Raw genomic sequence first — 27,997 nt, 5'->3', positions numbered from 1 at the left:
ATTTCAGGATAAAAAATATTTTATTCATGAAATAAAAAACATGAAATACATCACAAGCCTTAAAAAATATATAAAAAATTTAAACAGCAGTGATAATACATGATCAAAATGTTACAATGTTTGCATATTAGTTTGGCATTCAACAGCGACAAAACTGTTCTCTAAGTCGTTACAGATTACTCAAGGTTACACTTAAGAGATGTGTTCCACTTCCCTTGGTCACCTTGTGACAAGGGCATAACAACCACATGAGTTTTTCAACAAAAGTCCCACCTTTAGGTTTGCAAAACAACACACCGTTGTAAGCGTGTTGACCTTGCCACGTGGTTCAAAACCTCATATTTTAGTTGAAATAAAACCTGCTGATCAGTTTTGAAGTCAGGTCAACGGGTTAGCAGAGCAGTGCGTTAAGCAACATGCCACTGCTTCCCCCACCACCACAGCTTCACTTTCGTACGTATAATTCCAACTCCTTATTCTTGTTTATTTTACTTCACGTACTTAACCAGGAGAGCCACGCTGAGTCATGAGGCTTTTCTTTTTCAGGAGGGTCCCGCATTGGATTGTTTAATTTTAAGATGTTTTCAGCAAATTAATGAGTTAAGGATGTGGAAGGAAGCCATAGCACACCCGGAAAAACACACATGCAAGGGGGCAACGCTATATCCCCGTACACATGGAAAGATATGGCGATTATTCCACTTGCTGAATTGCCTTCTCCTGTCAAGCCAGGCCATGGTGCTGCATTCATCACGGGAGTGTAAAGCCGCTACGCCCAGCTATAAAAACGCGTTTCACATTAACAATGGCCCTTGTACACAGGCACCATTATAGAATTGCCCTATAACACACACAATAGTCTTAAACGTTGGTAATATAAACGATGCCGTTGCATATGTGTGATTGAAATTATAGCATTTTCAGGAATCTGTTCATATTTGTGTAGTACTATAAATAAAAAAATGCCCCGTCATACAATGATTAACGATAGGAATACGCCTCAATGAAATGACACAATTTACTTCAAACTAGTTAATACAATTACTGATAGTCCAGTTCTGCTCTTAAATTATTGATCAAGGGTTCATTGCCAAGCTACTCTGTATGAAAAAGAAAAGTTAGTGAAACCGGGTCTCAATACAATTATGCGGATTATTGTTGTTCATCTATGCCAAAAAAAAATTCCCGCAAAAAACACGTACCCATAATGATGCAACACAAGTTATCCCTAACAATGAAAATGCGCAATACTGCGTTATTTCATTAACCTTTCACACATGTTTTATCTCGTATACTTTCAATAACACAAAAACAGCATTTATAAGGAATTTAAATTGCAAATAGATCCGAACATGATTAGCTGAGACCAGCAGGATCAAGTGGTGTGATTGATGTTTGTGTTCATGATTCCTCATTGGCTGACATCCGCAACGCAGGGATTTCCAGGGCTTGTGTGCCAGGACTTCATGCAGACGAAGATGACCAGCGTCACACTTTGGATGCCAGCCAGCAAGAAAAAGTAGAAGTCCAAGTGGCAGTGATTGATGCTACCTGTGTGTCGTGATAAATTGAACAGTGTCACAAATGAATGAATAACAATGCAATAAGTTACAGGCATATATAAATCTACTGCGAGGTTAAGGATCTCTCCCACACCGTGTCAGTTATGGGTGTTGTTTGGTCAGACTTCACCATGCCGACTTGGTTTCAGCGGAGGGGGCTCAGTACCGGCTCAGATTATATTTCGTCACATACGTGGTCGGGAATCGAAAACTGAGGCCAGCCTGCTGATAGAGCAGAGTGCTAACAACCGTGCAACCGATGCCCAATTATCACGAAGCAAGATGATAAACACTGACAGCTGCAGAATACTAATCGGAACAAACAAAAAAACGTCCAAGTGTAAATGAGGTTTGTTTTATTTCTGTCTGATCGCTTAATTGTTTGGTTCAGTACAGTTGTTTCAAAACTTAAATTGGCCCGCTACAGAGGTTTGCATACATCCATACGCTTTTTCATTCTGACCACGCAGGTCAATAACAATGCCCATTCTTTTTATTCTTTTGTTTATCTTGGAAAACGTGAAACACGTTACACGCTTCAACTTGTGAGATTTATTTTTCGAAAGATACATTTATGCTATGACCAATCGATATTTCATCGCCCTGGTGATTTCTCCTTATTGTTGGTATGAAAAGGTGGTGGCATATTTTCACGAATATTTCAATGAAAACGAATTACATTTGGCACTAGAGCCTTGTGTGTATTCATTTCCCCAATTAGACCAAATCTTAGCCTGAGGTGAAAGTGGCGTAGCTTAGGATGTTATATCCACCCTGATAAAAATGTAGGCCATTCTCTACTGCAGTTCAGGGAGAATTCACACAAATTACAATGACAGGCTATCACAATTCCACCCATAAACAGACCCTCGCTGGCTACATTATTTCCATATACAGTACGTGAAAGCATTGAGCTCTATTAAAGTTGGTTAGCGCACTGCGCCATGAACCGGGCGACCAGAGTTCAAATCACTCACCTCCGATTTGCACCGACTATTGGCACGGTTGGCTATGTACGGTGCGAAAGAAATTCAACGCGCAAATGTACTCAGCTTGACAGTCATGTCGTCACCCCCCACCCCACGCCCCGCCAACCTGTTTCACTAACTCGCACTGACTAGCGAGCGAGGTCAAGTACGGATTATCAACACCCGCGATTGACGACGCGGCATTCTGATGCTGTCACCTAGCAGTGGGCTGACGAAGGGCTGCACGTTATTGGCAATGTGCTCCATCGGCAAGCAGCCAGTCGCAAACAAAAAAAAAGCATCGCTGCACGGAATCTAGCGCCTGGCAGCAAGTCGACGTTCGGCAACCTGCGACTGCTTGCTCACGCCAGTGCCGATGGAATGACCTCCTCTTCCATGCTGGAAAAGACGGTGGAGTTAACACACGAATTTTGCCCCAGCACAAGTGACCTGTCGACCGACTGCCCGGCACCCGTTTACACTGCTCGGTGAGAAGTGTTGCCAATTTTTTTTTTTCCCACTGACACGCCGGGAGAACGAACCGGCCACCACCGATCGCAAGCGCAGCGTTGCAAGGCCATTGACAGCGCAACAGCATCGCATACAGTTCGTCGTAATGATGATTAATTCATAATGTGTCCGGGTGGAGTTGGGCCCGGGGTTATAATGGCGGTGCAGAATGTCGCAACAGCTCCGCTTGTCCTCGCAGACATCCAAGGGGACGTACATAAATGACGTCACGCGATTTTGGACGATTTTTGAACCCCCCCCCCGCCCCCTCGTCACACGACGTCACAAATAAGTCAGACCCCCCCCCCTCAAATATGACGTCACAAAGCTCTGCCCCCCCCCAAAAAAACATATTTCCATTTTGACAATAAAACATGCTTCAAATCGCTTTAAACTATTGTCATTGTAGTGCGTATTTAATGTGGCGCTGCACTCTGATGTTGTAGGAGAAAATATTTATTAAAAAGTCTATTTAACTAAGTAGAACGTGTTGTCTATATTTATTTAAAGTTGCGCATTTTGATGTGACGTCACATTTCTCCCCCCCCCCTCGTCACACATCGTCACAAATGTCTGACCCCGCCCCCCCCTAGGTGCGTGACGTCATTTATGGACGGCCCCTAAGCTAATCTATCTGAATAAAACTACCCTCCCTAGTACAGTATCACAGCTGGTGCCCAGATTTGACCACGAGTGCCGTATATGAAGATTAAAACAAGTGGATGCATGTTTATGGCGGACCCATTTGCAGACTTTTCAGACAACCTATGGGTATGATTATATGACGTCATTATTACTGTTATCATTGGGAAATTCAACTGTTCCCCGCATGAATGTGAAACAAGTTAGGACTTAATATCCCATATCCCCCAAAAGTAGGTCACGCTGCCCTGTAGTCAAATGGAAATTGCAGTGTTATACCAGTGTAGGGAATTACACGACCACTAAGCTGCTGTCTCACATGAAAAATAATGCTTTCAGTACCATTAGTGTAACATCACGAATGAATAAATGTCAGAACCCGGCGACCGTAAGTGCCATCGTCTTTGTAGAACCAAACATCAGACGCGTTGAGCTCCGTAACAACTTTTGCTGTCTTGCATGACAACTTAAAAGTGCATGATGCTTAAGTAGCGAGGCCAAGGTGGAAAAATAATAGGCATTTCTGAGCATCAGAATTGCCACACTGAGCTTTCGAGAACACAAACAGGACGTATAATCATGTCTTACAGGTATAATTGAACAACAGTTGTTAATGTCATTTCCATTAGCTCACTTGTGGTAATGCAGGTCATGTGTGCTGCTGCATTAATTCAATTCATTTGTCAGCCAAGCCTGATTAAAGTAACATTGCAAACACCAGTTTAGAAAATGTTATAGGGAGGAACGGTAATTAATTTATACATCTAGAGAGCTGTTGATAAATATACATTGTGCTTATTCCCAGAGAGAGAGTTAGGTGATATAAATTAAGCATGTTAACTGATGTTTTAAAAGAATGCCTCACACTAGATAATCAGCACGTGCATTAGCACTGTCTTAATACTAATAAATACGTCACGTGTTTTAACTCTACCTTCATACAATGCGGAACAAACTGAAAATGCATTGCACTTTAGCTGATTATTTAAAAATAACGGTTAATGCTAAATTGCAAGGTAAGAGCAGGGCAATGCCAATTGTTGTTTAATATTCCTGACTGGGTAAGTGAAACGAGTATTGGGGCCCGGCTTTACTAGTTTGTATGATGCTATTGTCAGACATATTCTGAAAAGAAAGTACTTCCAAAATGACTGATTGCAAGCTGGAATTTTGGCAAATTAAGTGAAAGACCAAATCTAATACGACTTTTTTCGGGAGTCTTCGGTGACCGAGCTGGGATGCAGTTTTAATCACGGGTGGCTGCAGGGTTTTCTGTAGCTGCATTTGTTATGAACTCATTGGTGCTGACTCGGTACTCTGAGCAATAAGCCATCAGGCTACCAATCTAAGCACCAGCATACAACATTAATAACCTCACCGTTTTCAGTACGCTGAATTTAATCTGGATGCATTTAAAAGATAAAAAAGTACATTGCCATTGGACAGCATGTTATACAAAGATAAATTCAACATCTTAATATTTGAACATGCCAAGCCGAGGTTCACCCTGACTTGTAAAAAAAAACAGGTGGAGTAATACAAGGAGGACATCCTTGTGCTATCATACTCCATCATGTCACACTGTGGCAATTACTTTTAAACTAAACTAGTACTGCCCTCGCATTAGTACGGGATGCACAGTTTGGGTGGAGGAGCGATACATGAACCCGGCTCAACACTGTGGTTTGCGGGTGACGTTATCATGTAGATGTGCATGGTGATGTCCCCACCACGCACTTGCCTGCCCATGTGCCAGCCAGACAGCAAAACTTTTTAAAATAATATATCATGATGGTAAAAAAAAAAAAATATTTTCTTAACATATTGTATACCCATTCAATATTCTTCTGGCCAAAGGTCTGCACGTACTAAATATCTAATTGCTGCTTTCACAAAAAAGTATAATCATACTTCCATTTAATCCAGCGTTTTCATTCTGAGTGATTGCTAGCACTAAATAACTTAGTTCCTACCAAACCCTTCCTAAAATATTCTGAACGAGTGTCATAGGGAAAAGGCGAGTGTGTCCAAACAGCATGTGGTTACCTTAGGACAATACAGCCACCCTCCATTGGTCTGTATTTTCATATCAGTCCCAGAATTACTTTCAAGCAAGTTTCTCAGAAAAGCAATTTCATTTTACACACCTTAATGACCTACCACCCATCAAACTTTACCTGCTTAAACCCACACAGCTCGAAGTCTGCGTTAAAAAAAAACAAAAACGAAACTGTGCCCGTGCTTGTCAATTCACAAAAGTCATCGCAACTTACCAGAATCCTTGTGGCTGTCCATCCAGCCAATGGACGGCAGCGACACCAAGCTGAGAAGGCCGGAGCCCATGAACGAGCCGATCCCAGAGAAGAAGAAGAACAGCCCCATCACGGCACTCTGCATGTGCTTCGGAGCCGCGGAATACGCAAATTCCAAACCTGGAGCCATCCACCGATGCCAACGTGAAACAAAGAGAGTGCAATCAGGGGTGCGTTGACGTGCAGGCACAGAGCCCTTTTCGTCACTCCACCGCCGGACGAGGGCTTCCACACGCCGTGCGCGCCTTGGCGGTTATTTGACCGCACGCTTCACCACGCCGGTCAATGCAGGTTGGTGAATGTGGCAAGCGTAGTAAGAGTGCCAGGCGATGGTGGCACATGCTCTGTAATCCAAGCACTGTGGATGTGAGGATTGGGTGGGATCACACAGTTGTTGTGAAACTCCCTTGCCGTGAACGTCGAGGTGCCATCCCCTGAGTGGCCAGGAGAGTACGGTATATCAAATGTGGACTCCACCTGTTTCATCTGTATGGGATAGCGTGTAACCCCCTCGCATCTGTATGGGATAGCGTGTAACCCCCTCGCATGCGTGGGCTTTCTCCGGGTGCTCCAGTTTCCTCCCACATGTTTACACTTCATTTATTGACTGAAAACATCTTAATATATATAGAGGACCCCAAAGCTTGGGAAATTGTTGGCGCAGGCTCGCCAGCCTGGCTGCCTTCTTGCCTTTGATTGCTCACACCTCTGTGTTGTTCTCTCTCTTCGAGAGTGAGCAAATACCGTTACAAGTTTAAATTATTATTACAACAATGCATGTTTTTGCTTCACTGCCTGCTGCTGTGCACAACGTAGCTCTGCAGTAGCCTATAGCACCTGTTCGATGCATGGCAGTCACCCATGAAAGCAATATCAAGGCTCAAACGTGTTTAGATTCTGATATCTGACACTATCGGGTGCATTCCGGGTGATTTGGTAGGAGGACTAAGATAGTAATTATAGATTAGAATAGAAACGAAAACAATTCCCTAAATTGCCACGTAAAAAAAAAACACATCACCAGCCCACTGCATGTAAGTAAGTTCTTACTATTCTTGGTTCTTGCGGTAAAGTCGCGTACCGAAAGAACCAAGAATATGAATCCCTGCAGTCACGAAAGCTTTAGGTCAAAATTTAAGTTCTTACTGTCATCACTTTTATTTTTTGAGCCCAAGTACGAAAGTGATTCTTCAGTCAAATTCATGCAGAGACCACGTGACAAGTACGAAGCTTGAGAAAGGTTGTGAATGTTACGGTGACGTGCGTTAAAGATGACGAGTGGTAATGTGATGGTAATTAAAGCGACTAAAGCCGTGCCCCTCTTGATGGTGACATATTTAGTCATGGTAAAAAGAGTTCACGTTACCAATTGATGCGACGTTCATTGGTGACGTTTCAATGAATTGCAATGTTTCCACGGTATGTTAATCATATTCTTAGCTCTTTCGGTAAAGTCACGTTGAAGGGAAACAATAAAATAATAAAATATATAAAACAATAAAAATTCTCACGACGTTTCGACCATAACACAAACGGTCGTCATCAGGTGTGTCGGTTTGCATTAATTTATTTATTTTTAAATGGCGTATTTATTTATAAAAAAACGTCAGCGCCACGCGCAGCGATTTAGCAGTTTATTTAGAAGGACTAGTCCATCTATGTTCTGAAAAGAGGAGGGGGGAGACGAAAAATTAATGTATGCTGTCTGAAAGCCACCGTAAGCGTGAACAATCAATTAAGACCTGAAATGGTTTATCAAATCCTTCCAATGATTGCTAAGCCAGAATCCATCTTCTCGGTTGAAATTGTCTCTGTGCTTGTATATGTGGATAGCCTCATGAACGAATCTCTCATGGTAGCCAGATGGCTTACAAAGAACCTCTGTCTTGGAAAAGTCAATGTCATGTGAGCCTACTGAATTATAACAATGATCTGCCACGGCAGAGGAGTTCGTCCTACCGTGTTTCAAGTCTGCTTTATGTTCACGAATGTGGTCCGAGACATGGCGTTTGGGTTCTCCAATGTAACTACTACCACAGAGGCAACTTAGTTTGTAGACACCAGGGTACTGTATGTCCGGAATCACATCTTTTACAGATGGAACCAGATCACGGATTTTATGTAACGTGTTGAATCGGACCTGGATCTTTTTTTGTGATCCCCGCAATGTAGGGTAAAGTGATGGTTTTGAAAGGCTCCTCAAGAGGGTCCTTCTTCATGGTTTGAGTGATAGCTTTGCAGATTGTATAGTCGGAGTAACCATTAGCATTAATCATTAAACTGTAAAAACTAGATTCTAAGCTTTCGTGACTGCAGCAATTACTCTTTGGTTCTTTCGGTAAAGTCACGTAGAAAATCTAATCAAATAACAATAGAATACGACGTTTCGATTGCAACACAAGCAACCATCATCAGGTAAGACTGAATGAGAAAAAACAAACATAGTAAACTTAGAAACACAATGCAACACAACACAGAGAGCCGGACAACACAACTGCCAACACCCCACCTGGCTGACCACGATCCTCGAAACAATGACATTCCTTGTAATCATATTTACAGCGCCCTTTGCCAATTCACTGCTGGATCAATGGGGTTGCTTGACCATACTTCACCATGCTAGTTTGTTGAATGGGAGGGGGGACGGGGGGGGATATCATTTGCCACTGACCTTAGCCCATTGCCAGTAAACAAACTCGTAGCAGAGTGCACTCACCACTGTGCTCCACCCTTGGACGCGATATAAATCCAAATTGCTTTGGTAAATCGTTCCAAGGGCATATCACACAAAAAAACACAAGACACGTTGACCATATACTGTCGAAAGAGCAGACTGTAAAAAAAAATGAACGACGTCCGACCTGGGTCGTTTAGAGGTCGAGCAAGCGGCCTGCAATTGAAAGATGGCAAATTATTATTATCCTGATTGGAGTGTTGACTCCGCCCATCATCAGTGCCACTCTGTGGGGAAGTCAACAGTGGTCGTCCTGTGGACCCGCCGCAGGAATGTGGAATATCCACCACCAGCTCGGGGACTGTAAGCTGGGTATGAGCACCGCAGAGACCGGGAATTCTTCTTTCCTTTACCACAGCCGTGCCCCCATTTGCTTCCTACAAAGACGTATAATGCTAATGCATGGGTTTGATGACACGCTGCCCCTAGGGGAGTTGCGCGTGCACCCCAGGTTAAGGACCACTGACCTAAACGCTCACTTGAGCAGAACATCACGGTGTTGACTTCACTTAACGCCGCCGATGGACCTTCCACCAGATGCCGCACGTACCCCCAATGCTGGTGAGCAGCTCGCTGAGTCCCACCAACAGGAACTGGGGCAGCTGCCACCAGACGGTCAGTCTGGCCGCCTCGTACTCAGAATGACCGATACACTGTTTCACCACCTCTTTGCGATACACACGGTTTAGCCTCTCCGACTCCAACAGACCTGTGTGCGTGCACAGAAAAGCAACGTCGTTGGACGGTTATAAGGAGGCGAAGGTGCAGCCCTGCAATGACTTTGCTCATGCTACTGCTGGCAGAAGGGCATTCTCTGGAGCAGTGGTTCTCTAACCTGGTGTTTACGAATCGCCTGAGGGTGCGAGATGCCCTCTCTGGGGGTGGGAGACATGGCCAGATCTTTTTTAGAAGGTAAATCATCGAAACTCAAATTAAGCACGGGGCTCGTAAGCACATCTTAATTGGTTTCATCAAACACTATGTATTTATCAACATTATACATTTTCTTAGTTCTTTATAGTTTCCCTTCAACGTGACTTTACCAAAAGAACTAAGCATATGAATTACTGCAGTCACGAAAGCTTTAAATCAAAATTATACATTTTGTTTTGTTTTTTACGATTGAGAAACAAAGGGGTGCAAGACTAGAGTAACGGTTAAGAACCACTTCTCTAGAGTAAGCAATAAGAACGCCCCCTCTCTAGGAGGGTATTTTTTGCCTGCTCTTCCACGCTGGCCAAGACACATTGGAGGAGCTGGGAGTACCCGTGTTACTCTACTGCACGCGACCTGCCAATCAACGAACTTCGGTGCATCCATTAATACTGCCTGGCAGAGAGAGGCAAGGACGTTCAATGGACTTGCCGCTTGTTTCGGCCGGCACGCCGCGAGATTGAACCGGCAACTTCCACATTGCATCTCGAGTGTGCTAGGCAATGCACACAGCGAGCAGCATGCGGTGTAAAGTCACACTGCTCTCACATCGCATTTGAATCCAATACCAGTCAACGTTACATATCAGTCGACGTGAATTGTTCAAACTTCTGCACTTAAATGCCAGTGTAGTGATTTAAGAATCTGCAAAGGTGTTTAAAACGTTCGTCTTTCAATTCCACGGTGATGTATCATCCCATATCTCACAATTATGCGGAACAAAATCATATGTTGTCGTTATAGCTTGGTTATGTCTTTTGCATGTGTTTTGGAAAAGACTGTCCTTGAAACATGCATTATGGCAGGTGAGGGTTTCAAAAAAAAGAGATTGGATTGGTGCGAATATAGCATTTGCAATCAATTCGAAGGTTTTAAGTTCAACAATAATCACAATCTCTTCAACACATTGTCGATATGCAGCATGCATCTTCTGACTAGCAATGCGGATTTGACACCACTCTGCAAAGGAACGCAATTGAGAGGTGCTGTTAATATCCAAAATTAGCCACGCTCAGCAAGTAACAAGGACCCTCAATTACCTGCAAAAGATGTTCTTTAAATTAGCACTATACGGTGCTCTTGAGCATTCCGGCACAATCGCAAGTAAACTGGTAAGTCAATAAGTAAACAAATATAAATCAATTTTACCAGCGGTCCCTGCGCTACACTAATGAATCTTTCTCCCCACTTTTGTTGTTGTTGTTGTTGTTGCTGCTGCAGCGCCGCACGAGTAGGGAGGGTGCAAGGGGTTCAGCACAGACCTGCAGCCACAGCAGAACTGAGGCTAAAGATCATGCCAACAGCCATACGGAGGACAGGAGAGGGGCGAAATCCCCGGCGTGCGAGCCACACAAACACCACGCGGTCCGCCACTGGGATGAACGCCAGCAGCAGCAGCGCGTCAAACAGCGTGAACCACGCGGTGGGGAACTGTGGAAGGAGAAAACGCACCGACTTATTGTAAGTATTTTGCACGGATGTTGAACTTCCTTCGCAACCGTACGTAGCCAACCCATGCGAATCGGGGGGGGTGCGAGTGGAAGGACAACAAGCTGAATACAAAAATAAGTTCGAGAGAAATGGGTTTTCGAACTCGATTTCAAAGTGCGTATCTCAAAGTGGCTTTCTAATATCGGAAGAACGTTCCAGACGGCCACAGAAGGGCACCTGAAAGCGCGCGATGCAGTGACTCACCCTCGCGCTCAATACATCGTGCGTATGTTAATATGGTAAAGTTGATACCTATGTGCATTAAGTAGGCCTACTATACCTTACTTTGTACAATGTGGAGTGGTAAGCATTCCTCGAGGGTGGGTGACAAGTCCCTCTACTATAACTATTTTATTTTACTAGGTAAGGCCCACTGAGCGATATAGCTCTTTTTCAGACGCGACCTGGCCACAAATGAAAGCTCAACGAAATGGCTTATCATCACGTGGAAATTAATAGCAGCCGAATACTCTAAACACGTTTCTAAATGTGGGGGGAAAGACCTGAGGACTTGGAGAAAAATCCACGCGACCACGGGGAGAACATGCAAACTCCAAATATACAGGTGTCAGGGTCAGGATCCAACCCATGACCTCCTGTATACCAGGCGAGGTAGTTAACATCTCACCACCGTGGCACCTCTGGGTGCAAGTAGAGCTTTTTAACACGAGGCTATAGGGACTTCCCAGCCACTCTTGTCGTACTCTATCCAGGCCAGGTGAGGACTGGATCGTGACCAGGAAGTTTTGTGACGGCCGTCGGGCAATGTGGAGTTGTGTGTATAACCCCTCATTCTAGAAGCCAGTGTCTGTCCGGACACCCTCGATCACTTTTGTGAATGCAAAAACAAAACTCGAACGCAGTGAAAAGACGAAATAATGTGTTGCAGAAATGCACAGCCGTGACGGTACAATGTGAAAATAGCAGAGGAACTAATTTATAGCATAATTATCTTACATACTGCAATGGACATCTTTTGGCCAAGAAGGTCATATTAATGAGTACAGAATACGCGCTTGACGAAGATGTCAAAAACACAGTGAATAACAAATAGAGTGGAACACAAACTAAAGAGTGTGCGAAGAAGCATGGAGAGAGACGCACGCTTTGGATTTACATTTACAAAGAAGAACACGTGGATTAGAGAACACACACACAGGTCGAAGGTATTAAAACTGTTTAGAAAGAGTAAGTGGGTTTTGGCAGGACACGTCACTAGAATGGATGATGGCCGATGGTCACGAATACAAAACAATCATCTTCATGGACCTGCATCCGTTCCTCCCTTAAGACAACCCATCTGTTCATCTCCCTTGCCTGTCCTACTGCTACTCCCTGCCCCGGCCCCCCAGCTACGGTCAGGCCTACCCCAACAATCTATCACTACCCTCAACCCCTGTTACTACCCCTATCACTACCCCAACCCCTGTCACTACCCCTATCACTACCCCACCGACTATCACTACCCCTATCAGGATCACTACCCCTATCACTACCCAAACCCTTCCTTAACCACTCCCACCTGTCCTGTCACCGTAGCTACGCCACCACTTTTAATAACCCCACTCTTTATGTTAACCACCATCGTCTGATGTACATTTTTTTATAATTATCGAAAAGCGCCTTGGACTAAGGCGATGTGTAAATCTATGCTAGATGAGATAATGATGGAGCAGCAAACAAGGAACAGAAAGCATCTGAGAGTCCGCCCGCTGATGAGATGTAGCAATTGAATCAGCTCGTGTGCATGTGCTAGGTGGATTATTACATCACACGGTCGCAAGAGATGATAGCAGTTTGGAGAGGCCTTCATTCGGCAGTGTATTGACTAATGATAATGTCAAGGTCCGCTCAAGCAAAGTTTATATGCATATCTTTAATTTTACACAAACCCTTGATATGTACATTGAACTTCTTTCGCACCGTACGCAGCCAACCATGATCATGGTGTATGCCAACAGTTACAGACTTATGATGTACCGTCCGCTTTGTGCTGTTAACATCACATGTCTGTGAATAGTATGCAGCCGTCAGTTATATTCCGGAATTAAAAAATAACTAGTTTCTGTTCAGTCTGCATGCCAAAAATTGCATTTGGATTCAAACACAGTAAAGACTGACTCTCACATTTATTGAGCCAAATTAAACACTTGGATTTTTGGAATATCAAAGCCACTTTGAATGCCACACATAAAATGCACAGATGTGCATCGCCTGTCAAAAGGCAAATGTAATTATCGTGACATTCATATGGCTACGTAGACCCAACACTTATTTTGTCGTGGTACATAGCTGCCTTGCACTGAGCTGACATTTCACGTAAAAATGATATCTTCTTAAATAATTACTCTTTGGTTCTTTCGGTAAAGTCACGTAGAAAGAAAAGAAAATAAATAATAGAATACGACGTTTCGATTGCAACACAAGCAACAGTCATCAGGTGAATGCAAGCTTGGAGAGAGACACATATACAGAGAGAGACAACATAGACACGGAGAAAGACGCATACACAGAGAGAGAGAGAGACACAGAGAGAGAGACACACATGGGCGAAAGACACATAGAGAGACACACACGCAGAGATAGACACACACAGAGACACACAGAGAAACAACGCCTCTGTGACGAGGCATTTATATAGAGAGAGGGGGGGATGGAGCAGAGAAAGTAGCATGTCAATGCGAGCGGTAGGGGGAGAGAAATTTTAAGTTTTGACAAAGCTTGTAAAATTATTTAGAGAACGGCAGGGGGAGAGAAATTGGAAATTTGAGAAAACAAACCAAGTAAACTTAGAAATGTAATGCAATACAACACAGAGAGTCGGCTAACACAACAGTTAACACTTTGCCTGGTTGATTACGTTCTTCCAAAGATTGCTAAATTTGAAGTGTGAGTTGTGTGGAAATCCTAAATCTTAAATAATTGTTAGTGCTGTTTTGTTTTACCACTACTGCCAACTTAGCAGCGAGCAACGTGCCAGTGCATACTTTTAATCCTCGACCACACTTACTAAAATAATTCCATATTAGAGCTGGAATTCTTAGTTGATTAATTATATTAATTAATTCGATTCATGCATTCCATTAATTAACTCTATTAATTCACTAAAAATATTATTAACATTTTGTTGTAGATTATTGGCACCCCTTTAAAACTGGTGGCCGCCCCCAACATCCTGCCCATGATGTCACCAAGCCCTGCCCATCACCTCCCGTCCAGCGGCACATTGCAGAAACGGAGGTGAGGTTTTTTCGCGTCATTCTGATTATAGTTGTGCAATTGAACCGGTAATTGGTAAGGGTGATTGATCACTTAAAAAATTGTGGCCCAACGTGATTCGCAAACAGAGGGGTTTCCGTACACGTAGGCTTGCGGCGAGGAGTTATACGTGCACAAAATCTTCAAGGCGGGCACTCCAAATGCCTTGCGTGGATACTGCTAATGAGGCCAATGTGCTCAACTGGACCAACCGCGTACCTGTATAACAACACACAGGGCGATCCATTTATAGATATCCCACTGCTGTCGAATGACCCTCTTTTTTAATACTGAAAAAGCAATTACTTCAATTACTTACGGCAAAAGAAAGACGGTAGCGTGGATGGATATTCACAGATCGGTTTTCTCTATAATTTATTTGTATTATTTAAATGGGGTATCTATATATGGATCACGCCCTAATTGTTGTGTAACACAATATTATTTGTGAAGGTATTAAAGTACTGAGAATACTGCAGGGGAATACATACGTTAATGCTTAGAAAAGTCCAAACCGTATCTCAGATTTGCTAATATTATTAGAGCCAAGTAATTTATTTGTGACAATCTCGACTAAAATTTAAATTCCATCTTGCCGAGTCTGCATAAAATTAACTTTCTACACTATCAATACAAAAGGCTACTATGCAATCTCAGACGTCCATCACCTGACTGTGTTTAATTGAATGTCACGTTGCTTAAATGTAACGTTAAAGAATCCTCTCATTTATCAGGAATAATGAATTGAGGCCCTTTAAGGGAGTGACAGGAGATCTCAACAGACGGGAACAAAGTCGCCCATCCACAGGTTCAAATTAAAAAACACAAGCTCCGGCTTCATCCCGTTTAATCACATTGGTGTTACGTGTCCTTGGGTTTATACGTGACTTGTGACCAATTAACTCATCACCAATACACACTCCTCGTCTCGCAGGGCCCATAGATGCACACGTGGCTTGAGTTATGCACGCACACCTGTTCCATTAGTCTGTGCTGTCCAATAAGTCACGTTAACTCAATCCCTGACCGAGGCACTTGTCAACGTCTTGGCATGTCAGTGTTTCCTCCGAAGAGAGAATGTGAAGCAGACAGCCAATTTGGCAGCTGCGTAGTGCCGTACTGACACAGTCAAGACGAGATCTATCATTAGGAAACCAGAGGACATTGGCTCCACACGAAGGTTTTTACACAACATTGCAAAGATTCCAACTTTGTACGGCACATATTTACATATTCAAAAAATGTATCTTTGAATTTTACACTAAATATACATTTGAATATCTGCTGAGGGTGATGCACGCAAATTCCTGGTATTATGAGAAGGGTAAACATTCCACCATTAACATAAATCATAATATAATTCACTTTCATATTTTTTTCTGTTAATCTGTGCACTTTGGAACTTTATGACACAAAGGAAGAAATTGAAGGTAAACGTGTTTTCAGAACTTTATCGTGTTGGGTTAATTTTAAATAATTCGTTTATATTTAGCTCATACACGTACTCAAAACATATTTTCTGGGATTTTTGCAGGCGTCTGTAGTGTACATGAATTTAATTCATGATAATACATTGACAGACTTGATATAAGGCATTACATATTCAGCTTTATCTGTTATTCAAATGCCTGGGGAGTGTTTTTTTTACCTTCATCTGAAGCTCTGTAATGACCCCCCCCCCAACATTTTCTTTAACCATCAATATACATTTCAGCTTGATCTCAATTCTAATTCGGTTGAGTATTTTTTCATGCTATCCTTTTTGTGTTTTTCTTTTCCCAATCTATTCCTATTGTGCTAACGGTTTTGTGTCATGAAATGAAGGATCCAAATCTGCCATAATAGTGGGACCCCCCCCCCCCCCACGCGTTTGAGAATGGCTGCGGAAGAGATGTTTCACAGGACTTCTGAATAAAATGGTTTGTGTTTTTTTCTTCCCCCTTTACACCAGGTGGAGAACCTACGATTCCTGTGGGCCTAGCGTGGCCCACGACTTTCTTTCATATGGTTTGAGGCCCACATAAGGTCGACCACGGTGGCCAGATGTTAACTTCCTCCCCTGGTATACAGGAAGTCGTTCGTTCGATCCCGACCCTGAAGCCTGCTGTATATTTGGGGTTTGCGTGTTCTCCCCGCGGTGGCGTGGAATTTTTCTCCAGGTCCTCCGGTTTTTCCCTCCACATCTCCACATTTAGAATCAACATGCATTTAGAGTATTTTGCTGCTATAAATTTTCACGCAATAAGCCACTTCGTTAAGATATAATTTTTGGCTATGTCACTTCTGAAAAAGAGCTATACAGTATAGCTCAGTGGGCTTTACTTGGAAAAAATAAAAAATATGAAAAGTTAAATAGTTAAAAACGGCTCGCAAAATTATCTTTTGTCCGTTACTGCAAACAACCCAACTGGGCTGTGTGTCTACTTGGGAACTGCAGGCCCGTTCATCGGCATGTTCATGAGAAGCAGGCACAGGAATCGCATGAGTGCGGTAAAGGTGGAACCCAAATAATGTTCTCATTTTTATTTGATAAAATTAATTTGTGTTTGTTCATGTGTGGTTGACCGCCAAAGGTACAATAATTAAAAATCATATTCGGTCCCTCAGTAAGGGAAATTTGCCCCAGCCCTGCAATGCAATGCACAGTCAACGTTTCACTTACAACACCCGACTATGAGATTGGCATATTACGGTCAAACAGTATTTTTTTCTCAGGAGGTGACATTTTGCCAATTTAAGTGTAAAGCCAGATTTAAAATGAATGTTTTTTTTTTAGCAATCACTGATCAAAGAGCTGAGACCATTAACTTGCCTCATTTGAGAACCCGGTTTAATCACGGGCGCTGATTAATTCACGTGTGGTTATTCAATTTTAGTGGAGGCAACATTCCTTCATGACAACACAGTAGTTTAATTGTGACCTGCAAATTAGATTATATTATTTATAAATAGATCAGAGTAAGTGAACTGCAAGCCATGCAAACAACTCAAATCTACTGTATGTTATAATCAATGTGTATTGTTCCCCTGAAAAAAGGAAACATTTTTGTTGGTTAAAATATACAGACAGTTTAAAATATTACACACATGTGACCACTTCCTTATATATTTAACTAGATGGGAAATGTTGTCACATCTGTGCCAGTTTATACAAATATTCGTGTGGGACAAGACAATCGTGAAATATACATGTCCCAGTTCCTTTATGTGATTTTAAAAAGTGCTGTCATGATGCCTCAAGAATTGAGTACCAAATCTTTATAAGTCGTAAAAAAAAGGTCATATAAATCCGGTTACTTGTCTGCAGATGCCCTTTGAATATTCGAAAACAAGCCAAACACTGTTGCATTACACACAATTCAGGATTATTTGCCGGCAGTATAGTTACCGGAATGTAACTTCACCATATACTACAGTGAGGCCTTAACGCATAAAGTATTATATAAATCACGATGCGTTTCCTGTTACTGAGAAAACGCGTAAGATAAAAACACATCATACGATTAAACCGCCCATGCCCCTGCCTGCCCTCCTCCTTCCCCAACAATCGATTATTATTTAGAATTTTCAGTCGGATTATATGATTTGAACAAAATTTTAATGAATGGAGCCATTCACATAGCTGACGAGACAAACACTGTATGTCTCAGCAGTGCTTACCGACTTCTGAGAAACGCCAAACACAGATCCGTGCCAAAAGCAGCAGCCTTGGTGTGCTTGATGAAAAAGCAAAGGTGCAGGACTGCAATTGCTTTCTCACACCACTTCTGGCAGAAGGAACTCCACTCGAGGCAGCTCGAGATGGTATTTTTGGGCTATAATCCCACGCTGGTCAGACTAATTGGACGAAGTGGGAGTACCCACACGATGCCCCACCACATGCAGCCTGCCGATCCATCGTGGTATATCTTCAGCCAATTGGGCGGAAAGAAACTGAGAGTAAATTGACTTTCCCATTGGTTCAACTGCCTCACGCACGCATGTTAGTACGTTTAACTTCTTTCGCGCCGTGCGCACGTAGCCAACCGTGCTAATCGGAGGTGCCGATCGAGCCACAACCACTCGATCGAACCAACCACCTGGGAGATTGAAAACCCAGTGTGTTACCTATTAGACGAGAGCAGCATCTCTTGAGGAGTGGTAGAGGGAATGTAAATCTGCCCAGCGGTACAACTCTTCGTGTTGGCACGTCCTGCAGATTACCCCTCTCCGCATCACCAAAGCCACACCGAATTTAGTGGCAGTGCCATGAACAACATCGGCTTGTAAATAGCCAGCCGCACGTGAGAAATTAGACGGCTTGTATTTTTTGGTTGGGAACTTTTGGCAAAACTCGTTCGCCGATCATGTTCACCTGAAACAGCTGTCGACACCACGATTGGCGAAATGTGACCCAAGCCACATACCGTATTCCTCAGTCATGGAGTCAAATAATCACGTACCGCCGTTATGAATGAAATACAGCGCATAATTCTAAATGTATGCGCTGTTAAGAATAAATAAAATGTCTTACCATACGTCATAATTTGTCTGTGCCTGCCATTCTATGCCACATTGGTCTGTACTGGTGTGTACATTGTATTTTTTTACCTCCGGCAATATTGTAAAATAATATACTGTTCTCATGTTATAAGTTTATTTTCCCCATACTATACTTTTAAATCACTGATATTATATGTACAGCATACACCAAGCTTTAATACATATTGCAATTTGTCATTTATCCTGTGCATTTTGGAGATTTTATCCACTTGAGTACAAGTTGATATTTTGGCAAGAGTGTTTCAAACACCCCATCTAATGCACACAGCAAACAGCCGTTCAAATTCAAGTGAAAAGAGAACACGAGAACACTTGATAGAGCTTCTCATGGCTTCTTCACAATTGTCTGTGGCATTGATTACTTTTTTTTGTTAGCCTTTGCCATTCAAAAAAGTACAAAAAAAATCTATACTCTAATCAACTGAAAACAGTTTTATTACTACAGTCACACTTAGAGGGCTTTTCAGAAAGTGATTTGCCCGACACCCCGCTGATGTTTCTGAGTTAGACGTGAGTGTGAGCCGTTTCAGTTGATTGTCGGCTATATGTGCTTGATTAAGCTTCCCCCTATCTGGCAAGGCAATTTCCTCTCAAATTGCACTGTTGCAAGATGGTGTTAAAACGTATCCAGTGCACTTCTTGATGCACTGCCGTTGCTCTGAGCAAAGCGAGAGAAATTACTACAAACATTTTCTGTTCGCCTTCAGAAATTGAAGATCCCCCCCCCATCTAAACTTTAAATATTTTAGCCAGAGCATTGTACGCACCCGTACCTACCACGTGCGATGGTGAACTCGAGCAGTTGCCAGAAGAGCTGGTATTGAAGATTTTTGGGATCTGCAAATGGAGGCTCTGCAACTGGTAGGTTGTCTGCATCTGAGTAGAAAGAAAATGGGAGGTTACGGGAGAAATTATACGTAAACAAACTGCTTTGGAAATATTAAAATATAAAGCCAGCAACCTTCTTCAATAAATCGTTATTACTAAACAGTTACAACGTTGGCGGTTCAGTGAACCTGCACTGATGCCACGTGCTGGTGGAAGGGCATCCACAAAAGAGACATCCGGAGAGCCCCCTCGAGAAGGTATTTGGCCTACTCTTCCACAATGGTCAGACATCTCGGAAGGCGTGGGAATAGTCAACACTTTATATCCCACCACGTACAACCTTGCTGATGGACTCACTGTGACGTACCCATTGAAACTACTGGGCGGTCAGAGGTGAGGTCATTTGAGACGCTTGCTCATTGCCTTCAACTTTTGCACCAGGAGATCGAACCGGTGACCATTGGTTTGTAAGTCCAGTGCGCTCACCGTTACACCAATGCAGCATCCTGATCAATATCGTATGGTAAATCAATAATATTTGCATTGATCAGTGATTTAACAATGACACTAACAATCAGAAATAAAGGCAGAGATTAACAGTTTACTCATGTCCAATTTCATGTTCATGTAATTACAAAACGTTAATTCTACATGGAATTTCCACAATTTGTTCAGATAACGTAAAGACACATTCTCCTATTTCGATTTAAAGCTTTCGTGACTGCAGGGATTCATCTTCTGGGTTCTTTCGGTAAAGTCACGTAAAATGGGGATAAAATAAAATAATAAAAATAATAATAACAGAATAAAATTTTCACGACGTTTCGGCCACAACACAAGTAGCCTTTCTCAGGTGAAGAAACAGGACTGTCCGGAAGACAGCGGTGTCTTCCGGACAGACCTGTTTCTTCACCTGAGGAAGGCTACTTGTGTTGTGGCCGAAACGTCGTGAGAATTTTATTGTCATTATTATTTTTATTATTTTATCTCCATTCTACGTGACTTTACCAAAAGCACCCAGAAGACACATTCTGCTGTGTATTACCTAAATATGAATATTAAAAAAAAACACTTTCGCATTGGTAAACATGTTGGACCGTATTTTTTCGGTTATCTTCGAGGAAATGTTTTGCCTCTGTAAAATTAAATAACAAAATGAAATGTTGAATGACATTCGCAATACTCTTCGGTTCTTTCGGTAAAGTCACGTAGGTATTAAATAAAATAAATCACGACGTATCGGGCGCAACACAAGCGTCCGTCATCAGGTGGGACAACCACAGCAAGAAACAATTGCTGAAGTGGGCAAAAGGGCTGCTGTGAAAAGAGACTACATAGGTAAGAGAGGGGGGAGGAGCCTCTAGTCGATAAGAGAGGGGGGAGGAGCCTCTTGTCGGTAAGAGAGGGGGGAGGAGCCTTTTGTCGGTAAGAGAGGGGGGAGGAGCCTCTTGTCGGTAAGAGAGGGGGGAGGAGTCTCTTGTCGGTAAGAGAGGGGGGAGGAGCCTCTTGTCGGTAAGAGAGGGGGGAGGAGCCTCTTGTAGGTAAGAGAAGGGGGAGGAGCCTCTAGTAGGTAAGAGAAGGGGGAGGAGCCTCTAGTCGGTAAGAGGGGGGAGGAGCCTCTTGTCGGTAAGAGAGGGGGGAGGAGCCTCTTGTCGGTAAGAGAAGGGGGAGGAGCCTCTAGTCGGTAAGAGAGGGGGGAGGAGCCTCTTGTCGGTAAGAGAAGGGGGAGGAGCCTCTTGTCGGTAAGAGAGGGGGGGGGAGCCTCTAGTCGGTAAGAGAGGGGGGAGGAGCCTCCCTCTTGTGAGCCCTTTTGCCCACTTCAGCAAACTATTTCTTGCTGTGGTTGTCCCACCTGATGACGGACGCTTTTGTTGCGCCCGAAACGTCGTGATTTAATTTATTTTATACCCTACGTGACCTTACCGAAAGAACCAAAGAGTATGGATCCCTGCAGTCACGAAAGCTTCAAATCTAGACATTCGCAATGACAACTCTGGTGTGCGTGGGCCATGCAGTGTGCGACATTGTGAGACATACCTGGAAGTATACCATCCAGTAGGGTATCATGGCTGTAAACACCAGAATTATACGACCCAGGCTCTTGACATCGTTCTCAGACACATCGGGTACATCTTGAATTGAATTATTCCTCTGATCCCTTGCATGATAAGACATGGAATGTAAAAAAAAATACACGCACACATACATAATATATACTTACATATGCCATTTAGTCTTGACTTACAATTGAAAAGCATACAATTCTCAAACCTGAACTGCAGCACTGTATTGCCGTATATAGACAATGACTCTCGGTATGTTTCCTGATTCATACACGAGGTAATGACTCGTGAGATTTAATAACAAACCCTTACTTGGCTAACCGAACTGATATAATGAGCATTATCTAAAACTCCAACCCACGTTGCACTATGGCTATTGGGCAGATTGTACCGGGCGTTCTGGAAGAATCTTTGTCCATGGCAAAATCTATCCAATTTCAACAAAACTTCAACCATAGCCTATTTAGCTCTGCCAACACCATTCACCACTTTTATCATACACGTCTTACATTGTAAAGACCACTCTCGTTAAGATACTCTTTCTGGCACTTGCTTGATAAAATTTCTATTTTTAGTTTCTTAACCAAAGTTATAACTTTGTTACCAGCACATTATTTAACACATTTCTTTTCGTATAGTATGGTCTGAGACAAAAACCAAGTCAATGATTTATTCTCAAATCAGCATCGAGGCGGTGCTGGCTCTTCTGTTGACAGCACTGAGCCAGTGGTGTGAACTCAATGTGTCTATGGCAAGGGCGAGTACATCCAAAGGACTTCCCCACAAAAGTTGAAGTTATTTCAGTCACCCCGGAGGGATGATGAGCGGAGTCAACTGCCAAACCAGGCTTTTTTTATTACACGCTTTCTATTAACTCACTTTGTCTGTTGTTGTATCCTCAAATCTTGTAACTCAATTTTAACCCACTTCCCAATGTGGTATCTACTGCAAACTTGGTATACTTATGTCATACTGATGACAATACTATATTCTATCATTAAAAAAATACATTATTTTTTATATGTTATGTTTCGGCTTGGGTCTAATTATCCACGCTCAACTAACGTTGGCTGTAAATCACCACAGTCCCTTACTTTATGGGAAGCTTCGGGGCCACTTCCTGGAGTCGTGGAGTTCTTCCATTCCTAGTACATTTCATTAAAGCGTGTTTTAAAAAAGTTATGTTTTAATACCACTTATTTTTAACCAGCAACCTTCCTATAATGAGCCACTCGCTCTCCCGCTGAGCCACCGTTGGATCACCTGTCTGGATGTCAATGCCGAGGCACTCATGGATTCAAATCAGGCCGATTTTAATGTTAATTCACAGTGATGTATGTAAAAGTCGACATTTAACCTTGTGATAGTAATGTAGCTGTATACAAAATGTATTAATCAGGCTCTGTTATCCTTCCTTCAAAACTGGATTAACTGCTCTGGAATAAATGTTTTCCAAATTCGCCACTACTCAATTTTCCTGGCAATGATGATCATTTTCATCATCACCAGCCATTATCAATCCACTGCTGGATCAAGGTCTTCCCAGGCCAACAAAAGAGCACTGTTTAAATTGCAATAAATAACCTTTAACGATATTTTTTTATTGAGGCTAGGTCGTGCGAACTTGGTGAAACAGACGATGGGAGCTGGATTCCAATACTGAGCATTGGCATGGGACGAAGCAGACATAGAAGTGTTGTGACCTGCCCTGTGGTTTAAAGTCAGTCTGGTAAGACCGAATCCTCAACATGCATGGGTGGAGGAATTAAAGAGTGAAGTTCACTGGACTAGGGCTGAACGATTTGAGGAAAATATCTCATTGCGATTTTTCTGACAGATATTGCGATTGCGATTTGATTTGCGATAAAAACAAATTTAAGTCAAGCTTCAGTTCAATCAATATTCACTGTGTAAGAGATTTAAAACATGTGATGGAGCATTACCACGTGATATCATCAAAATATGAACTGCTCTATATCTTCTAATGCAAGGATGAGAACTTAAAATATATGAATTGCTTCCAACGTGTATTTATTAAAATGTTTTAATTGAAAAAGAACAATCTAACATAGAACAATTAAGTTAAATAAAGTTATAATAATAAATAAAATATGCCCAATATGAAAGTAATAGGACTTTTCAAATCGCAAAAAATCGCAGCCTTTGCGATTGGCTAATCGCATTGTTTCTAATTACATTGTTTCAAATTGCTATTTAGATTTGAAATCGATTCATCGTTCAGCCCTACACTGGATCAGTAGCTAAGGCGGTAAGCGTTAGAAGAGTGATAAGGAGGTGAGTAACCGCCAGTTAAGAGGTGGCTGAAGTGAATCGGTGATTGCTGGATCATCAAATTGTAAAACGGCTGTACGCGTGTTGAACTTCGTGCGCACCGTACGCAGCCAACCGTGCCAATCGGAGGTGCAGGCGGGCAAGAGGGGTGGAGAGGACTTAAGAACTAAACACAAAAAGCAATTCTAAATAAATGACTTTTACCTGTGAACATCAGAAGAAGAGCTTCGTCGCCTTCTGCCAAAGCAGGAGAGGCACATCAGCTTGCATATGTAAGGCAAGGCGCTGGGGTGGGGTTGTTTGGTGATGTACTTTGGGCTGCAGGCAACGAAGATGAGCAACGAGAGGCAGAGCGCTCCAATTGCCATGTTGTAGCCAATCAAGAAACTAACGTTCTGTTGGATGTAACCAATAAGACCGAGAGACACGATTGCCCCCACGTTGATGCACCAATAAAACAGGTTGAAGTAACGCTGCAAGGTCTCCGCGCCTCTGTCTCTGATCTGCACGCAAACACACAAACACAACAACAACAACAAATGTCTTAACAACTCCGGAAAATACGGTACGACTCAAGGTTTTCTGATTCCATCACTCTTCTTATCCGCCAACGCACACGAAGCATCGAGCCCACCCCGAGACTCAACTCAACATTGTCGAGATGCGCGCCACGCCGAGACGGAGATTTGTTTTTTGTCCTTTTTTCAAACACAAATACGCGGACACGTTCCGTCATCCGCCGATAAAAATCCTTTCCCCTTCTCCACGAAAAAAAAACAACAGCAAACCAACCGACCAAACAAACAACAGACGTACAGCAAAAAAATCCCCATCGATATAACACCACCACCACCCACCCACCAACCAACAAGCACACCTGATCGGCCCCGAACGACGTGATGTTGGCTTTCACGGACGCCACCCCCAGGGCCATGATCACCACGCCCGCGTGGGTCACGGCGCTGCAGTAGGGCGCCGGCAGCTCGGGGCACCCCGGCCGCCAACCGCCGTCGGCACACGACGAGTTCACGATGGGGACTCCCTCGCGCGCCCCGCAGATGGCCCTCCTCGAACCGGGCGCGCTCAGCAGGGGGAACGAGACGGCACCGATGATGTAGACCACGAGGCTGACCACCACGGTCTTCATGCGGCCCAGGTAGGCGTCCGCCAGCCAGCCGCCCAGCGGGGAGGCCAGGTAGGTGATGCCCATGAGGATGAAGAGGTTCTGAGCGGCTTGCACGCCGTCCCAGTCCATGGAGTCGTTGAGGAAGAGCACCAGGTTGCCCGTGATCGCGAAGAAAGCGATGCGTTCCAGGGTCTCGGCGCAGAGGAGAGCGGCGCACGCGATTCTCCTGCCCTCGAAGCCGCTCTCTGGCGGCTGCTGCCTACGGGTCAGCAGCGGGGTCTGCTCGTTCGAGCGCATGGCCATGACGGCGCCCTACGACGCTGAACTTGTGGGACCCCCGTCGTGCTTTGAACGAACGTCGTTGGCTCGAGTTTTTGTGGCCGGCGAGACGCGCTCGGACTGACGGTGGAACCGGCAGCGATGGGTTAATGAACCTGCCGTGCGTGTGCAAGTGAGGTGGATGTACGATGACCTTAAGTCAGTTCACAGGTGGTGTGATCCTCTTGCATGTTGTGGCGACGCGGATACACGAGCGAGTGAGTGTGTGCGAACTTTCGTGACAAACGCGACGATTTAAAAAAAAGAAATATATATTTAAAACTTCCCTCGAGCACGCATTGTGCCCCACTTTTGGTTCTGCTTTTCTGAAGCTGTCGTGGGTTGGTTTGGTAGGCGGCGATAAAATCCCCCGGCTATGGAAACAGCAGCCGGTTGCTGTATAAATAAAAATACCGGATCGACAAGAATAAACGTGCGGTCGATGGGACGGGTGTCTGTCTGTCTTGTCGTATGCCACTGCGTTGTGCGTGTCTCAGGTTCGGCGTGAATTGGAGTGTCGGTGGGCCATTTGCGCGGTGTTAACTCCTCCCAAACAACAGCGCACACAACACGAACACTCGCTCCGGTAACAGCTTGGATGTTTTTTTTTGTCTAGCCACAACTTCCTCCGCTGATGCACTTTGGAGTCTTTAAACTCGTCAGACTGTAATAACCAAACCCTGCCCACCCAACCCACCCACCCACCCCCTTTTGCGCAGAGTTGTAGTCGCCTCTTGACATCTGGCTTTCGCAATTATTCAGTTGCGTCTTCTTCCTTTTTGGCTTTGTTTTCTTCCTTTTGAGAAAGTCGCGAGGCGTCTCTCCTCGCCGCCGCAACGTGTAGCAAAAGACAAAAAAAACCCCACGCGTTCAATCAGTTGATCTCCATGCGAATGAGTCATCCTTTGGCCAAGCGTAGTCCTATTCTACTTAAATATATTAATCGCTTCCAACGTGTATTTGTTAAAATGTTTTAATTGAAATAGAACAATCTAACATAGAACAATTGTTAAGTTAAATAAATAAAGTTATAATAATAAATGAAACATGCCCAATAAGAAAGTAATAGGACTTTTCAAATCGCAAAAAATCGCAGCCTTTGCGATTTGCTAGTCGCATTGTGTAGCAAAAGACATTAAAAAACCACCAACGCGTTCAATCAGTTAATCTCCATGCGAATGAGTCATCCTTTGGCCAAGCGTAGTCCTATTCTACTACTGTATGGTCAAGGCATGACTCTTCCCCGTGATGAACAACAACTCAGAACGTCGTATTCACGTCCACATCTATGGCTTCTATGTACGTGTTACGGTGTTCTTGACATGTTTGTTGAGGGGTTTCTTTATTATCGTCGTCTACAGGGTGGTCCAGATGTCTTGTGATCCCCAATAAATTGACGCCATCACGTGGTTTTCACATCGCATATTCATTTCCGTTTTAAAGAAAGCTAACTTGAAAGATACAAAAAAAAGTTACGTTTTGCAGAATTTAATGGTGGGAGGGTCACGAGACATCTGGACCACCACTATCCATGGTCAATTCCGTGACAACGGAATAACCCTTGACGTGGCAAGCAACCTCAAAAATACTCATCCGTGCATATTCAATCTTTCATCGCCTCCATGTGCTAGATGGGAATAACTTTTCGCTCGGTAAACCTTTGAAGGTGCATTAACATTGGCCTTTAGCCGCCGTGCGCGTGCCCGCGTCTCGCGGTTTCCACTCCGGTTTTTACGACTGCCCACGTGGCATATTTAATCACACCGCTGGATGTCAAAGATCGTTTGCATGAGGGGGGTGGGGTGGGGTAGGCCACTGTGTGCCGGAATTATGGTTCGAATTTGCGGACGTTTGAAGATTTACCCGAAAATTACTGAATTGGCATAGTACTCTAGAGAGTAATCATCGCAAACCCCCCCCGCTCCCCACTCTGCTCCAATAAACTTGGCAAGACCCTACTTGAAAAAAAAAGAGTCAGTGACGCTTTGATGGGTCACTTTCACGGGAAATGAATTGTGCGGCAGTAGGCACGTGACGTGTGGTTTCACGGTGACGATATTTACAGCACGAGACACACACAACCAGATCCCGCGCCTGGAAACAAAATATGTTAAGGTAAGCAATGTGTATAAACAGTTGGGTCATAAATGAACACCATTTCATTGATGTGCATATGCGCGCATTGTTGTTGGGATTCTGTTACCGTGAAATAGCCCGTTTAAACGATTGTATATCACGACTAACTTGTTTGAGGCCATATACACATTGTTGCAGCATGTTTACACTGACTCCTTTTTTTGTACAATGCCTCTGATACAGGATACAGGAGAGTCGAATATATTGGAGTGGGCGGGAAGTCCCTATACTGCTCTGTCTCTTTTTATGACAAATGTTACAAATGCACTATCATGATTTATC

At 43.5% G+C, this 27,997-nt stretch overlaps 1 protein-coding gene across 1 annotated transcript; it reads right to left on the bottom strand.

The window, feature by feature from the left end:
- Window position 1: 1 nt before the first annotated feature.
- Window positions 2-26,241, bottom strand: SLC15A4 (solute carrier family 15 member 4). The gene is made up of 8 exons (XM_032947213.2): window positions 25,013-26,241; window positions 24,340-24,638; window positions 21,818-21,938; window positions 19,730-19,828; window positions 10,924-11,092; window positions 9,279-9,437; window positions 5,956-6,114; window positions 2-1,551 (listed from the first exon to the last, which is right to left on the bottom strand). Exons 1-8 carry the CDS (start codon window positions 25,562-25,564, stop codon window positions 1,412-1,414), a joined length of 1,698 nt encoding a protein of 565 aa, XP_032803104.1. The 5' UTR covers window positions 25,565-26,241; the 3' UTR covers window positions 2-1,411.
- Window positions 26,242-27,997: the final 1,756 nt, after the last annotated feature.

This window comes from Petromyzon marinus, chromosome 5 (genome assembly GCF_048934315.1).
Source record: "Petromyzon marinus isolate PM22_M1 ecotype Great Lakes invasive population chromosome 5, UKy_Petmar_22M1.pri1.0, whole genome shotgun sequence".
Taxonomy (NCBI): domain Eukaryota; kingdom Metazoa; phylum Chordata; class Hyperoartia; order Petromyzontiformes; family Petromyzontidae; genus Petromyzon; species Petromyzon marinus.
Note: the sequence above shows the minus strand (reverse complement) of the source record. Positions and strands in the feature narration are given on the sequence as shown.